The 17,104-nt window shown below is 39.5% G+C and overlaps 1 protein-coding gene across 3 annotated transcripts in view; it reads right to left on the bottom strand.

The window, feature by feature from the left end:
- LOC132139091 (EGF-like repeat and discoidin I-like domain-containing protein 3) overlaps nucleotides 1-17,104 on the bottom strand; it is a 224,988-nt gene that overhangs the window by 138,557 nt on the left and 69,327 nt on the right. For 2 of the 3 annotated variants that reach the window (XM_059547727.1, XM_059547729.1), the window contains exon 2: nucleotides 10,169-10,198. The exons of the other annotated variant lie outside the window; for it this stretch is intronic. In XM_059547727.1, the coding sequence (XP_059403710.1) occupies nucleotides 10,169-10,198 (30 nt within the window). The remainder of the gene's footprint in view (nucleotides 1-10,168; nucleotides 10,199-17,104) is intronic. 3 annotated transcript variants of the gene reach the window in all.

Here is a 17,104-nt window from a genome sequence, read left to right as displayed (position 1 = left end):
TTCATGAGAGGTCGGCTAATGCGTTCAAATGTCGAAAATACAGTGATTTCATCAATTTACCAGCGAGCGTACTTCAGAAACATTGAAAATGTGTGGAGTTCAGCGCTGGAATTATCAGTGTTTGGAACTATTGGCTGCTCCACGACACGCGTTACTTCCGCATTCCAAAGTTCCTATGGTAGTCTATGGGAGTGTCGCAACTCTGTTTTTCAACGGCTCTGGCTAAAACCATAGACAGTAAAAGAATGCAGTATTGAGTCGGAGAGAGAATTGATTAGTTAATCTTTCGGTTCTTCGGGTTGTTCGTTCTTTTGTCCCGTGATGTGACAACATTGGCTAGAGTAATTATTAAATCAGATTGTCTGTATAAACCATACTTTTGTAACATATGACACTTTATAAACATTAAAAAACACTGTGTACATACTTTTGAATTGTTGTTTATTGTTTATTTTTGTGCCATTAAAGCTTTGTAACAAAGAGGACAACTATTCCAAAATAAATCAAAATAATAAAAAAGTATAATAAAGATAAAATTAAAAGATAATAAAGCCACAGGGTCTAATAACCTTAACAAATGAACTTTAAAAGTACAATATAAAAAAAGGAAAAAAAAAAGAAAAACTAAATATTGCATAACAAGCTTTGCTTTTTTTATATAATAATTTAAAATGAATACATTTTAAAATAAATAACACTTTTGTGCCAAAATAAAAACTTTATATCAAAGAGTATAATATTCCCCAAATAATTTTAAACCATTTAAATAAAAATAAATGAAAATGAAGAGATACTAAAGCTACGGAGCCTTATAACAATAACAAATTACCTTTAAAATCACAACAACAACAAAAATATTGCACAACAAGCTAGTCTTTTTCTAAATAAATAAAAATAAATAAGCTTTAAAATAAATAACACACTGTGGCTATATTTTTAGGACTTGCTTTAAGGCATGTTTGCATTAAAAAAAAACAAGCTCCCTGACCTTGGATGGGCTGAGTCTGTTTCTTCTATCTGAGATAATCTGCCCAGTTTTAGAAAAAAATGTTTCAGATGGCACAGATGTGGCCACAATGCAAAGTCTTGTCTTTGTGACTTCAGAAAGGCTTTTGTATACTGGTGAACATCTCCTCCACCAGGCCAGAGGGTCTGATGTGCGGGGTAAGAGTGGCTCTGCAAGGTAGGCCTGCACCTTTATAACATCTGAGGTCTTAGAAGAGGTAGCAGAAGGCCTCAAGCTTGCTACCCTCTCGTCAAAGTCTTCCCAAAACATGGCCCCTGCACTGGCAGTCGCACCAGGATCTGAACTATCCTCCTCACTCTGAGCTGGGTTAAAACTGTTAAAGCTGAAGTTATCATAACCTTAATGTTTTAAACTAACATTAATAATTCAAATTCAAAATTTTATTTGCTTTTAATGTATATGTCATTATTTCCTTTTTTGAGCAATCTTCTTATACATATATTACACCAATATGTCAAGTCTGCCTAGGAAAAGCAATTATTATACTAGCAAACTCAGAATTGGAGTAAAAATAAACAAACTAGTATAAATACTTTTTATTGTAAGCTTGAATTATTATATTATTATATAGCCTAGTGTTTATTTACCGATAGACAGTCAAAAAGACAAATTAATCAATATTTTATTTATAACAGGGTTTTATTTATTTATAAAATAATAACAAACCACAGATCCTCAACAAACAGTAACAAAAACACAGTGACAGAAATGTCAGAAATAGCGTATGGGTCTGTCACGTGATTAAGGAACGAGTCAAACTCGACCCGAGGCCCGAAAGACTCATGAAATGAACTAATCAATTCTCTTTCCGGCTCAAGACTGCGTTAGTTTTGCGTATGGGGCTGTCACGTGATTAAGGAACGAGTCAAACTCGACCCGAGACCTGAAAGACTCATGAGAAGAACTAATCAATTCTCTTTCCGGCTCAAGACTGCGTTAGTTTTGCGTATGGGTCTGTCACGTGATTAAGGAACAAGTCAAACTCGACCCGAGACCCGAAAGACTCATGAGATGAACTAATCAATTCTCTTTCCGGCTCAAGACTGCGTTATTTTTGCGTATGTGGCTGTCACGTGATTAAGGAATGACTTAAACCCGAGGACTCTTGTCAGATAAGAGGTGAGGTGAGCTAATCACAGACTGAAGACCCAGGTAAAGAAGGAATTTTTTTTCTGTATCTTATAGCATTTTAGTTTTGTATTGTTTTTAGTGGGATCAACGTTTGCGTAAGTACTAGATGTGTTGGGGAAGTAACACATAACATTTTCATTACATTTTGCTAAAATGAACGAAATGACTCGAAAAAAGATTCGTTCATTTTGCTGAACGAGACTCAAAAGTCCGAGTCGGTAAAATGATCCGAACTTCCCATCACTACAACGAAGCAAGAGAGCGAGAGAGAGCGCGCACGCACCAACCTCGTGAAAAAAAATGTTCTCACTCATGATTGGTCAATTCTTATATATAAAATATGCTCTTATTGGCCATTTCAGAGCTCATGAACATAACTACTCCCAGTTCAGATAAGTTTTGGTAACCTGGGTTACACCATCACAATTTATGAACAAATAAGTCAGTTAAGTTGAATTTATTTGTATAGCGCTTTTCACAATACACACTGTTTCAAAGCAGCTTTGAGGAAAATAATTATATTAGTGTTTATAATATCTTAATATTTTCAGGTCAAATTTAGCATATTAGAACTTGCCAATAATATAGTTTACATTTTGTAACAATAAAGACAATAAGGCAGTACGCAAGTATAGTGTAAAATATTGTGACGAGTCAGCTGCCTCCTCCCTGGCCGATTGTCATCGGCACCCCATCCTAAATTGCCGCCCTTCACCAGGCTCCCGACTGGAGTGGGTGTGTGAGAGGAGGGGCGCTGGACGAGTCAGGGCTGGCGGCGTGTGATGGGGCACACCTGAAGGAAATGGAGCCTCATCACCGCCGCTGTTTAAAAGCCCAACGCGCTTCTCCTCGGGAGACCGGTCTCTTCCCCGTGCATGCACAATGGTGTCCTCGTGGGCCCAGGAAGGGTGCGTTGCGGGACTCCCGCGATCCGGATGGGAACCGCACCCGTTTACACGGCCGAGAGGCCGGGATGCCGGGCCGTCCATCCCCTACCAGTGCTGCGGCCAACGAGAGTGATGCGGCCGCTAGAGGAAGCCGCCGCCCCTCGCGCCCCGGACCGAAGAGGGGAATGCATGCGGCCGCCGGACTCCGCCCCTTACCTGGACCCTTCCTCCATGAACACTGCCCGACCTACACAAACCCTGCAGCACGACGAGGACACCAGATTCCCTGTTTATTTTGGACGCTCTTCCCCTTTGGCCACTTTTATCCCCTGTTTTATTTGATTTCTGTTAATAAAAGCCTCTCCGAGGCCTGACGCCACGCCCACTGTGTCTGTCTTGTGCTCCTCCCATCACAATATATACAGCAGTAAACACACACACTCCTGGAACAGTGGGCAGCCATTTATACTGCAGCGCCTGGGGAGCAGTTGGGGGTTCGGTGCCCTGCTCAAGGGCACATCAGTCGTGGTATAACTACGTCATCGTCATCCAACTATATATGAAGTGTTGGGTGATAAAGTTAAAATTTATGACAAAAATAAAAATCAGGCAGTTGAGATTTGCTACATTTGCTATTACATGTATGCACTGTACTATGTACAAATACAGTTGTAAATAATACCCATCTAACTTCATATAGAGAGCTGTGCAATAATACAGTTTACATTTTGTGGTGATACACATTATCAAGTGGTCAAAATTTGCTATTTATTACATACTGATTTATGTGAGTATACTGTATGTACTATATGTAATTTTTTTCTAAAGATAGAACAAGACAGATAAAATAAAGCAATGCTCATTACACTGAGAAGTTAAATAATGAGTTTTAGTTTATTTTTCCTCACAAGCGCTAATAAGGCTCATTTTAAGATTAAAGCAAATGTAAAAGTCCTTCCTCATCAATTACCTGCTGTGTATGTTTTTTTTTCATTGAAAAGAAAAATAGCCAGCTAATGTGTTTATTTTAATGTAGAAATGTTTGTGCACGTTTCATAAGACAGACTAACATTTCAAATGTTTTCAGCCACTTTTTTTTTTAATATACACCAAATGCTATGGTGGCAACCTGCTTACAGAACGTGTCTTTATTCTGAGATTGAACATGCGGAGCCTTTCAAAAGGCCACATTTATAATAAAGCCTTCAAATTATTGCCAGCCATTGGATGCAAACAATAACCAGGTAGAGCAGGACCTGCATGAAAACAGAAGTCACCTCTTTCCATTTCAAAGTTGAAATGCACAGCACAGCATATTGAAATAATATTTCTCGGATTACAAAAAAGGTGCTCATGCCAAAAGCAGGGCATTCATAAACGAGGGGCTTTTAACATGCCAGTGTTTGATGAAGGGGTCATAATATTGGCCGGTGAACTCAGTCAAACCTTATATAATGGCATACTAATGTTTCTTCGAAAGAAGAAAGTGTATTATTCATGCAGCATGTTCCTTCATAGCAACTACACTAATAAGGGCCCAGTGGGCTACGATGAATATTCCCCAGCTGCATATAAAATATACATATCAGATCCATAATTGAACAAAGAATAGTGAAAAGCACAGGGATGCAGTTAAGAAGTAAAAGAGAACCAACCTAGACTGTGTATTTGTTGGACATTATCTCGATGAAACTCTCAACTTCTTGTATACATGGATCTAATGTAAAAACGTCTCTGGTTACGTTTGGTAACACTCGCTCCCTGAAGGAGGGAACGGAGACATCACGAATTGGGATCCCTACCAAAGTGCCATGGGTGCTGCCCCTTCTTGTGCCCTGTGCGAGCTGCCTGCGACTCTATTAGGTGTAGTCCAGGGCTTGGAACAAGTAGTTCCACTCATCATTTTCAAAGCACTACCATACTGGGTGAGATTGGATAACACTGGGAAAACATACCCGTTCTGCTTTAAACAGGGATGCTGCAGAAGCCCCATCCTTCGCGAATGAGTTTTCAGGAGAGAAATACACATAGCATCCGTGTATATGGAGAAATTTGAGGTGATTAAAACCCTCTTGGAAAGGCAGAAGTATGCCGGGGAAACATGGGCTCTAACGCTATAACGTAGACTATATGCATACGAGTACCGCTTAGGTCTCAACATGGAACCCAGCCATCCATGGTTCTCACGGATTCATCATGAAGGCCTGGCGCCGGACATTCCGCCATGCCCAGCTGCCTAGGGTGATGGAGGATCTCAACAGGGTCTACAGTACGGACACTCTGGAGCAGTTTTAGTAAGCCAACACTAACCGGGGCCTCTCAGTGCCACTACCCATTTGAGGTGAGAACACAGGAGGATACCGGCTCTACACGAAATCTATAAAACCTAGTGAACATGTTAGGGGTTGCCCAGCCCACACTTCTACAAATATCTGTCAGTGAGGCGCCATGAGCCAGCGCCCAGGAGGATGCAACACTTCTAGTAGAGTGAGCTCGCAACCTGAACGGACAGTGCACACCCTGTGCCTGATAAGCCAGGGTTATGGCATCCACAATCCAGTAAGCCATACTCTGTTTACATACGACATTCCTCTGTCATTCGGCCTCCATAACAGACAAAGAACTGGTCTGAGGTTCTGTAGCTTTGTGTCCGGTCTAGGTAGCATCTCAATGCTCAGATGGGACAGAGCAAAGCCAGGGCTGGGTCTGCCTCCTCCAGGGGCAGCGCTTGCTGGTTCACAGCTTGGTCTTTGAAGGGTGTAGTGGGAACCTTGGGCACGTAGCCGGGCCGGGGCCTCTGGTTTACCTGGGAGTCAGCCACCCCACAACCTAGGCACGAATCGTTGACTGAAAATGCATGCAGGTCCCCTACCCTCTTGATGGTGGCAAGTGCAAGCATGAGCAGTTTTCAATGAAAGAAACTGTAGCTCAACTGAATGCATTGGCTCGAATGGGCCCGGCTGTAGTGATTTTAGCACTAGAGTCAGGTCACAAGAGAGTATAGAGGGGGGCCATGAAGTATTTAACCTCCCGGCCCCTCTAAGGAACCTGATGACGAGGTCATGCTTACCTAAAGACTTCCTATTCACAGGATCATGGTACGCAGCAATAGCGGCAACCTGGACATGGGAGACAGCCTTTGCTCCAGCCCATGCTGCAAAAAGGAAAGCACGACCGCAATCGGGCCTCTTCGGGGGTCCTCTGCTGGTATGCATTGCACCTTCTGCCTTATTATACTCATGCTGTGATCAGTGGCAGCTAGATGCAATTATTGCATGCCAATGTGCATTGGCATGTTTAGTTTACAATCAAAGTAGATTATTCTATCGAAGCGATATCCCAATTTCATCTAAAAACTAAGAGGTGCTGATATTCAGATTGTGTTTGAAATTATGAAATCGTATCCATACTGATTGTCACCACTCATGTAGCTAATCATAGCGCTTGTATTCTACAGTGGGACATATGGTCTAAAGAGTTTATATGGCTTCATTTTGCTCCTTTTGAAACGCAAAGATGAGCCAGTATGGTCTGTTATATCTGCCTTAATGTAAATTATTTTAGTCTTCATGTGGTACAAAAAAAATAATAATAATAATATATATATATATATATATATATACAGTATATATCTGCTTCCCATTTACCTCTTGCTCACAAACTGGGCAATTTAAAATGCCAATAGCTGTGATAGGAATAATAAGGTGTAACAGGGTGCTGTAATAGGAATAAATGCATTTAGGGGAATAAATTATTGCCTATTAATAATGCTTTTGGTCTCGTTTATTCTAAATAATTATATCAAACAGGTAACATGATACTAAGCTAACAGCATGAGGTCTTGTTTGAACAGTACAGTATACTGCGTGTATACCAATAAATGAAATGATGATGCACACACACTCATGCACGAGTATTACAGCATGTACTTACCATCCCTATGGAATGTATCATGCTGGGTTCGATAGGTCATAGTTCTAGGTTTAAAATCTCAATTCAATGCTGAAATGCTTCAGGCCTAAATAACCCAATGAGGTCATTGCTCTAACCTTTGTTGATTATGGAAAATGAAATAATCCAAAATAATGGCAGATTAAATGCGATCTTTAGATCTAAAACCAATCCAACCGATCCCAAACAACAATCTAAAGTTAATCCGCTCTGTGGATTGTTTTTGATTGTGGTCCACATGCAGAGACTCATGTCAAATGAAGATGCATGTACAATATTTAAATCTGTCAAAACAAATGTAAGCAAATCAGATTAATAACAATTTCATAAAGCATTTTTGTTTTATCCATGACGACATCTTTCTTTGGGTGCAAACCATGCTTTTATCCACAATATATTACTTACAGTAGGACAGTTTATCTCAACTTTATGTTTTTCCTAAATTATAAAATATAAAATGGAAATTGTCCACAACTAACTATTGTTAAACTATTATATTTTTGGATTTAGCAAAGCAAGCAAGGTCAAAAACATCTTGTGGTTAAAAATCATTTATTTAGGACAGCAGCATACATGGCATGGGAAAAAAATTTAAGATGAAAGCATAGTTTTATTGTGAGCAGTGGCATTTACAGGCTTTTATGTGCATCAAAGATCAGAACTTGCTTGGAGAAACCAATAGATGTTAGTAAGTGTAAACTATAGAACATACAGTAGTGTAAAGCTGGTAGCATCAGCATGAAGTACAGCTGGCTGAAGAGTTAACAGAACTAATCTGAAATTCTAAAAAGCCACTTTGGATGCTAAACTAATATGCAATGACAGTTTTTGGATAGGATATGACAGCTGCAATATAGATAGTGTGGTTTTTAGAAAAAAGTCTGGTTGAGGTAGAGAAGATTACTGTACCAACTCGTACAGATGTGAATGGGAGAAACCATAACACTAAATAAAGTTGCAGGAACATTGGCTTTTGATTATATCTTACTGAAAGGAAGAAGCTAAAGAAAATAAATTTAAGGAATAGTGCACCTTAAAATGAAAATTGTCATCTTTTACTCACCTTTATGTTTTTCCAGACTTATATGACTGACTTTCTTCCATTGTATAGACACTCAAACTTTTCACAAGATATCTAATGTTCCACAGAAGAAAAAAAGTCATACAGGTTTGGAACAGCATTAGTAAATTATGATAATTTACATTTTGAGAGAACTAACTCTTAAAATAAACAAAATCGTATTAAATTGTTGCCAATAAAATCTGAAATCTGATTGGATCTAAAACTTTAAGATGACACAAAGCTAATTTCTCTGTCACTGTAAGTTACCAAATCCATGAAAACATGCAACACACGGTAGACACGTATTTGTGCAGCAGAGCGGCTCTTTCTCCAACCTGGTCTCATAAAAATACGGACCTCTGTGCACTTTTTGTGCAACACCGTTTTTATGTACCTTACTGCACATTTCGCTGCAGTTTCAAATAGAAATGTCCACTGAGTGACACTGAAACACTGGTTCAATTGAAATAGGTATGTGTTTTTATTATGTTGCTTCTGGTACATATTGCGGCAGTTCAGAATTAAAATATCCGGGGGCTGTCACTAAAAGTTAATACTCTATCATGTTGGAAATATGCCCTACACCAAACCTAATCCTAAACCTACTCGATAGGGTTAACAAATGCAAAACTGATGCAACAGTGCCATTTGAACTTCCTTATATGCATATTTGAACTGCTTTATCAAACCGTGGTTACACAGGATCAGCACTGGAGTTCCTCACCTCTCAAGTACATCTCCTTACTCCTTGAGTTACCTAACAAACCTTCCGTCTATGAAAACCCATAGATATTAAGCTGATTATGTGCGATGCTTACATTCAAAAGCATCAGTTTTCAAATATCCCAGCATATTAATATTGTTTTGAAGTCATTACATGATATTCTTAAAGTAATTTTATGAAATTTACACTTTATTAATCGAAACTTTGTAAGTTTGTGTGAAAAGGTATGAAAAGTGTCAGAGTTTTACTGCCTCTAGTGTTCATATCTTTTGGAAACTGCAGTGATGTGTACTTATTGGTATGTTATTTTGCGTCTCACTAAAAAGTGCACCCAGGTACATTTATCCCATGAGACCAGGTTGTTTCTCGGACTGTATGATGTGACGTGACAAACAACTAGTTTTCCAGTCGTGTTTCATTCACACAGACCAGTTTTTCCAAGAATGTGGTCATGAATCCTGAAAATTTACGGGTGTGAATTTGGTTCCAAAATGAGGTTGCCATGCCCGTAAATAACTGTACTGTGTGTGAACGTAACTGTATTAAGGACTCATATACAGGACTGACAACCATATTCTGCTGCTGTGAGAACGTGGCCCAAGAGAATCATGATTAATGATTTACCTTATAAAAATTTTAATTTACAGAAAAGACTATCTTAAACTGTCTATGTTGACAGAGAGCAATATATAGGCATTTTGTTCACAATGTGAGAGGAACACCCAGGAACATGAAGACAGGAGGGCTGGAGTGTTTTATCAAAAGCTTGGAACCGGATAAAACAACGTACCAGGAGAGAAGAGTCTGAGCACTCTTGAAAGCAGCTGCACTCAAAGAGACCAGTGGGCTTGAGAGTGAGTGCTGACCAGGTGGGATGAGAGGGATCAATGGGTGGGATACTAAGGAACCAAGGAGGTCGAGAGGAGGTGGAGAAAAGCAAACACCTTAAATTATGGGAATGTGTGTCTGTGTGTGTGTGTGTGCCAAATGTGCAAAACTATCAACATTTAAAAAAGCAAGAAAATACGTCAACAGGGCGGCAACCAAATTCGACTGTGAGCGAGCAATCAGAATAGTAGCATTTGAAAATGAGACTGGGTGATAAATCATAAGCAGGGGATTTATGTAGCAGGTTTTGAGATGCTCAATGCATCAACCTTATGGTGAGAAGAAAGAATAACACAGCAAGGATGATGTGACATCAGAACAGATCTTGAGAAGGTGTGAAGAAACAGGTAAGGAAAGAGCTCTGAAATAGACGTGTAAATTTCATGCAGGGAAGGTCACATATGCCAAAACTGACAACAGTAGAAGGAAGTGTAACAAAGAGATACAGGCGCCAAATGACGGGAGTACAACAATTACCATATCTAGATATATCCCACCTGCTGAAGTTGGATCCTCACCATCTGCTGCTGTAGAGGGATTGGAGGGGAGGAAGGAGAAAAACAGAGAGAGACATGGTCAATCCTCTGCCACATATCCTCTCTTTTAACACAAAAGCTATTTGCAGTTTAACATTGATGCATTTGAATCACACCACAAAATTACTATAATAAAAATAAAAAAAAACAGCACAACACAGCAATATTTTTCTTTATTTCACACATCACATTGGCTACATACAGTACTGTACCCACAGTCAATGACTGCGTTTACATGCAGCCAATAACCCGTTCAAAACCGGGATATTAGCAATAACCCGGTCGCGCACGGCCATGTAAACACCGGCAAAAACCTGGATATGCTCATATCCCGGTTTTTAAAAACCGGGATATTATACCTGGGGTACCCCTTTTCTAACCCGAATATTTGGTCTTGTAAACGCGTTTCGGCATATCCCCATCAAAATGTGTGTTCTGCGCATGTTCTATTCGCAAGGAATCTTGGTCTTTTGAGTAGAGACGGCGCATAAAAAAACCCCGCGTGCAGTATAGAGGCACAGTAGTGTCAAGTGCTGCTGGTGGATCAGTACCAGCGCCAAAGCGCAAACAAAGACTATCACTATCTGCCCCAAACTATTCATTATCCGCCTGCTGCTGCTGTTGTTGTTGTTGTCTTTGGATACAGGAAGAAGAATCGGAAATGACGCATATTGCGTCTTGTTGTCCGTACGTCCAGACGCTAACCGTGCGTCGCCGTTTACATCGGGATTGGTAACTCCCTCTGCTCACGCATGTAAACGGGTTATCCCGAATGTTTCAGAAACCCAAATAGTGACCTTAACCCGACCATAACCCGAATTTTAACAGCATGTAAACGTAGTCAGTGTTTGGGACAGACAATCAGGTTGTTGTGACTCACATAGTGTCCTGTACATTATGTAAACATCTGCAGAACAGTAAATATATGTATGATCACTTAACCAAAGTCATGCTCCTTAACTAACTAATCTTGAGCAATGCCTGAAACCATCTTAACAGATAAAGACAGTTAATATCTTTGTACGTCATTCTTTGTAAGTGGAATTGTCATCTCCAACTCGCAGCAAGCATCGAATGCATATACAGAGAAAAAATGACATGTAAGTTGTAAATGAAAATTAAATTAACAGCATGCATCTTTTAACTAAGTTTATATATGTACAACATGACAACTGTTGTATCCCGTGTAGACAGTGTAACCCAGAAAGCACATACCTATTTCATACATATATCAATCACATTGCCATTCTGTTAATAAAGCACATATCAGCTGAATTCACTCTCAAAATCCATTTGCGACATCTTAATAACCTGCAGAATATAAGAGGAATATATAATGCGGCTGTCATTTCCTTTCATACTCTTTACTCATTTTAGTTCTCCCAACCAGCCAGCTGACTGCTGCTTCTGTGTGAATGTAGCCGATGACCGTTCTCATAATTGCCTGAAGGTCAGGCTCTTTGAAATTAGGACAGTCTCATAGGGTAAGTTTTAATACAATATCTAAACTTTGCTGTTGCGTCTGACCCTGCCACTTGCTCTACCGAAGTCCAACCTGTATTTATCATGCAGCAGCAGCTCTCAGATTATTCTGCTAAGCATTCATGCATTTGAGTGTTAATTGCTGTTCTGTGGGCCTTAAAGACAAGGATGAACCCAACCTGTCTCCAGCCATTATCTTTGACCTTCATCAACCTGATCATGCTACAACAGGAAGTTCCTCTTCAGGAACTCGAGCTGCATCGGAGGATGCTTTGGGAACACCATTCAGCGTGACTGGCTCTGAACAACGTGTGTAATCAGTCATTGGATGGGTGAGACGTCACAGGCAGGGTGACTTAGCAACCAGGAAGCTTAACCCTTTCGCAAGTGAGTTTAAAATATTCTAGCTGAGACCCCGGCATGAGTTTTTTTAGACAACCGTTATTTTAGAATGTATCGCCTTATTGTTTCCATGGCAACCTGTCATGCTTGTCATGTGACACAACACAGCCGCAATAGATCTGTATGACACATGGATCGCTTTTATTTAGTTTTTCCTGTTTTATTCAAAATGTTCCCAAAACATGCTCTCTATATTATGAAATATCTGATATTCTGATTCTGAAATATGTGCAAGTAAATATATTTTGTAGTTTAAACACTTTTATATTGACCGTGTTAGTTGATCTGTACCGGGTTATGGCCCTGCCATGTTAGTTCAGAGTAAACTTTAGTTACCAACACAATCTGTATATGATATCAATAAAAACATGTCCTCAGATTATATTTGTTAGGATCATTATTGCCTTTTCCACAGACATCAGCGTATGTTTTACAAACTGTAAATGTATGTTTTTGGTAGTACTCATGTGTAATTAAATGTCTGAAACTTTAAATAAGCATTAAATGGTTGAAAATACTGAATGTGTGCAATAATATGACAAGCGCTCAGCGTGTCTGATCTGGCTCTTCACCAGCCAAAGTGCGCAAGCGGATTTAAATTTAGCAGTTGATGACGTGACGCACTGAAAGTTCTAATCACACCGGTGTGATCGTACACTTCAGGGCCCAGCCAAGACTGATCACACCAGTGTGGTCGTACGTGTCAAAGGGTTAAAAGCATGAGCGGTGAGACTTTTCCCGTAGCGTCTTAGCTAAAGACGCAGTACGAGAGAACTCAGGATGTGCCCTGCCCATTCAGGTTGCGAGCTCACTCAACTAGAATTGTTGCATCCTCCTGGGCGCTGGCTCGTGGCGCCTTGCTGAAAGATATTTGTAGAGCTGCGGGCTGGGCGACCCCTAACACGTTCGCTAGGTTCTAAAGCTTTCGCGTAGAGCCGGTATCCTCCTGTGTTCTCACCTCAAACGGGTAGTGGCACTGAGAGGCCCCGGTTAGTGTTGGCTTGCTTAAACTGCTCCAGAATGTCTGTACTGTAGACCCTGTTGAGATCCTCCATCATCCTAAGCAGCTGGACGCGGCGGAACGTCCGGCGCCAGGCCTTCATGATGTATCCGTGAGAACAATGGAAAGTTGGGTTCCATATTGAGACCTAAGCGTTACTTGTATGTGTATAGTCCTGGTATAGCCTTAGAGCCCGTGTTTTCCGGCAGACTTCTGCCTTCCCAAGAGGGTTTTTAATCACCTCAAATTTCTCAGTATACTCCTAAACGGATGCTATATGTGTATTTGCCTCCGAGAACTCCTTCCGGAAGGATGGGGCTTCCGCAGCGTCCCGGTTCCTAGCAGATCGGGTACGTTTTCCCAGTGTTATCCAATCTTACCCAGTGAGGTAGTGCTTTGACAACGGTGTGTGGAGCTACTTGTTCTGAGCCCCGGCCTACACCTAATAAGGGCGCAGGCTGCTCGCACAGGGCAGGGGAAGGGGCAGCACCCATGGCGCTTTGATATAGATCACATATTCGTCGGTCACCGACGTGGCGTCGAGAGTGACCGACTGAAAGGGAACGTCTCAGTTACATATGGTAACCCTCGTTCCCTGAAGGAGGGAACGGAGACACCACGTCCCGTCGCCATGGTTGCTGTACCGCCGCTGAGCTGCCGGGTCCCCAGCTCGGCTCCTCAGTGAAAAACTGGAACACATTGCACCTGCTGCCTTCTTATACTCACGCAGTGATCAGCAGCAGCTGGATGCAATAATTGCATGCCAATGTGCATTGGCTGGTTTAGTTTACACTCGAAGTAGATTGGTCTATTGAAGCGATATCCCATATTCGTCGGTCACCGATGTGGCGTCTCCGTTCCCTCCTTCAGGGAACGAGGGTTACCATACGTAACCGAGACGTTATATGAATAACCTGAGATGACTCCTGGCACCCTTTTCTTTTTCTTCTCTTTCACTCTGTCTTCATCTCATTAATATCCCTGCGATGGTTCACGAGGGTGCAGGTTCAAATCCATATATATATATATATGTGTGTGTGTGTTTGTGTGCGTGTGAAAAATATAATATAATGTGTAACATAAATTAAGCATATTACTGTTTCAATACTCAATTCAAGTCATCTCATATTGCATACGTTTATTTCCTCTCCTCTGTGTACTCTCTTGTCAAGTTTAATAATGTATATATAAATATCTCTTTCATTTTCATATTGAACGTCACTCTAATTTCTTTGGTATTTTCATACAGATGTGGCACTGACGTGTAGAATGTCAAAGCTCCAATAATCGGGTTGAATAATCTATGTAAACAAGCTGAAGACTGAGAAAAAGAGAGATCAGAGCTGTGTGGATGCAGGTGAGTGCCAATGTCTGCTCCTCTACAACATCCATAAGAGTGATTATCTGAGCCAAGACAGAAGTTTGACTACAAAGACATGCACAGACACAATACTAAAGTTTCTGCATGCCAAACACTTCCTACTTTCTTGCTCCCCCTTTTTCAGCTGGGTCTGGTTTCTAGAACCTCCTTTGAGTTTTGTGTTATCTGCTCTCTGAAACGTTCTGCTGCACACTGGGGATTTGGCCCAGAGCCCGAGACATGAAAAACAAGTTTTTTGAGGTGTGTGTGTGTTGGTGGCAGGAGGGTGGGGGGATATATGTGCATTTCTGTGTGAGCTGGTCAGGTTGGTGTATTTTTAGTGAGGAAAAACAAAAATTATATCCCATACTTTTGAATAGTTCTTGTTCGCATTTTGCACATGAACCATGATAATACCCTTATATTGCTTGGAGTATTCATGTAAATAACATGATTACAATATGGTAATCATTCAACACTAGGAATGGGAAAGATAGGAAAAAATACATGTAATCTATAAGGAAGGTTGATTGGTTAATCTAGAGTTATCTAGTAACTGGCAGCACAAAAATGTGCGTTGTAAGCTTCAAAGCAGCAGTTTTCTAAAAAATTCCAAGCCCCCCTCCCAAAAAAAAACTTTTCTCTGAAAAAGAAACCTGTGCCTGTGTCTGTGTGAAGAGCGCATAAGAAATGTCCACTATCAGGCCAGGTTGACCCTAGTCTCAGCCTCAGAAGTCATGCCCAGGTGCCCACGTTGGCTGTTCATCTGACACACACGAAATGAGAAACACTTTTGGAAGTAGTAGTATAGTAGTAGCTATATTTAATGCCTGATAAACAGCTCATTCTGAAAATAAAATCTGACCATCTGCTTTTTACACACCCTTGGGTCTAAGAGAGAATTTGAAATATGAGCTATTTTATAATTACTGTGAAATGGTAGTTAGCCAGAGTGGTTGTTAGCAGCTGTCATTATATTCATCCCAGGCATACTACTGTCGAGAGGAACCTTGCCTTACAAAGCAACTCTTTTAAGATTTTTCAGCAAGATAAATGTATGTTTATATCGTTCAGTTAATTAAAAATGTGAAAGAAACACTTAATTGAAAAGATAAAGTAGAGGAGGTCAAAGAGAGCTACTCCTGAATGTCAGAAACTGAATATGGATTTAGCTTTAAACAAAACTGTGTACATAAACAAGACAACTCAATCATCAATTAATCACCAGACAGACTCCAAGCTCCTCAGTAGTGTTTCGTAACACTGTCATTTTGTGTGAGGTAAGTAACATCACAGAGAAACAAGAACAATATAAAACATATTGTGATGTAAAACTTTTCTACTTGGACAAAGACTTGAAATGTACTTGAATCATCACCTGTTTGTTGCAGGCAAAAAAAAAAAAAAAAAACACCCCCACCCAACCATTTCTTCAATATTTTGTGCTTTTCGAGGGATAAACCAGTTTTATTACTCTGAGCATTGTAAGTAATCAGATTTTAGAATACATACAACTATGCAAAGTTCATGCATGCGATTAATGAAGTATACTTAACACATAAGCTGCCAATAAATGCTATGAGAGATAACCGATAAATGGCAGACATTGAAATGATGTACCATTTTGTCTAAATAGATTAAAAACAACACACTATTTATTTATTTTTTTATTTAAAATGCTACAAAGGAATTTAGGCATAGCAACATTTTAATGTACAGTAAAATAGATATAATGATTTTGATATTGATAATATATATTAATGATCGAGATCTGCTAAAGATCACATTTAACATGTATTAGTTAATAAATTAGTCTAAGGAATAAATTAGCAAGGGATGAAAATATAAAACAAAAAATGTTATAAAAATATAAATATGCAAATATTACATAAACTTTTTGATTAAATATATACTACAGCAAATACAGAAGAAAAAAACTTTATTTTGAAATATTATTACAATTTAAAATCAATTTTGTATTTTAACATATTTTAAATGTTAAAATGTTGTTTTTTATTATTATTATTATTCTTGTGAGGACAAAGCTGATGGTCCATCATAAATGATCTAAATATATGTTAATTTGCTAATCAAGAAACATTTCTTCTTATTATTATTATTAGAATTAATGTTGAAAACAGCTATGCTGCTTAATATGTTTATAGATCTACATCGAGAATATATACATCATTCCAAAGTTGGAGGTCAGTAAGATTTTTGAAAGAGGGTGACTACATTTACTTGGTCAAAAGCTGTATATGAAATTTTATTACAAACAACCCAAACATTTGAACAGTAGCATATGGGATGAAAAAGCCCTGCAGACGTATAATCTTGATCACACAAAGCCAGACATGCACATTATCTCAGTACACATACAGCCCTAAACCATTATGTCCAGCCACTGACTGCTACGTTTATGATGTTTATTATTTTGTTAAGTACTCGCAAATCTCATTCCATCTGCCCTGATGATACACCTATAAATCACATTCCTACATAATAATTTCTAAAGAGCTAGTTTAAAAAAAAAACACAGCCACAGGCAAATTTAATCAATCCAATTTATCAGTTCAAAATCACATTTTCTAAAGAGGTATATTACATACTTTGAGTCTGTAATGCACAGATTGTTAATTACAGCATTTTAAAT

The sequence above is a fragment of the Carassius carassius genome, chromosome 4 (genome assembly GCF_963082965.1).
Source record: "Carassius carassius chromosome 4, fCarCar2.1, whole genome shotgun sequence".
Classification (NCBI taxonomy): domain Eukaryota; kingdom Metazoa; phylum Chordata; class Actinopteri; order Cypriniformes; family Cyprinidae; genus Carassius; species Carassius carassius.
This window is presented reverse-complemented; position numbering and strand designations above follow the sequence as displayed.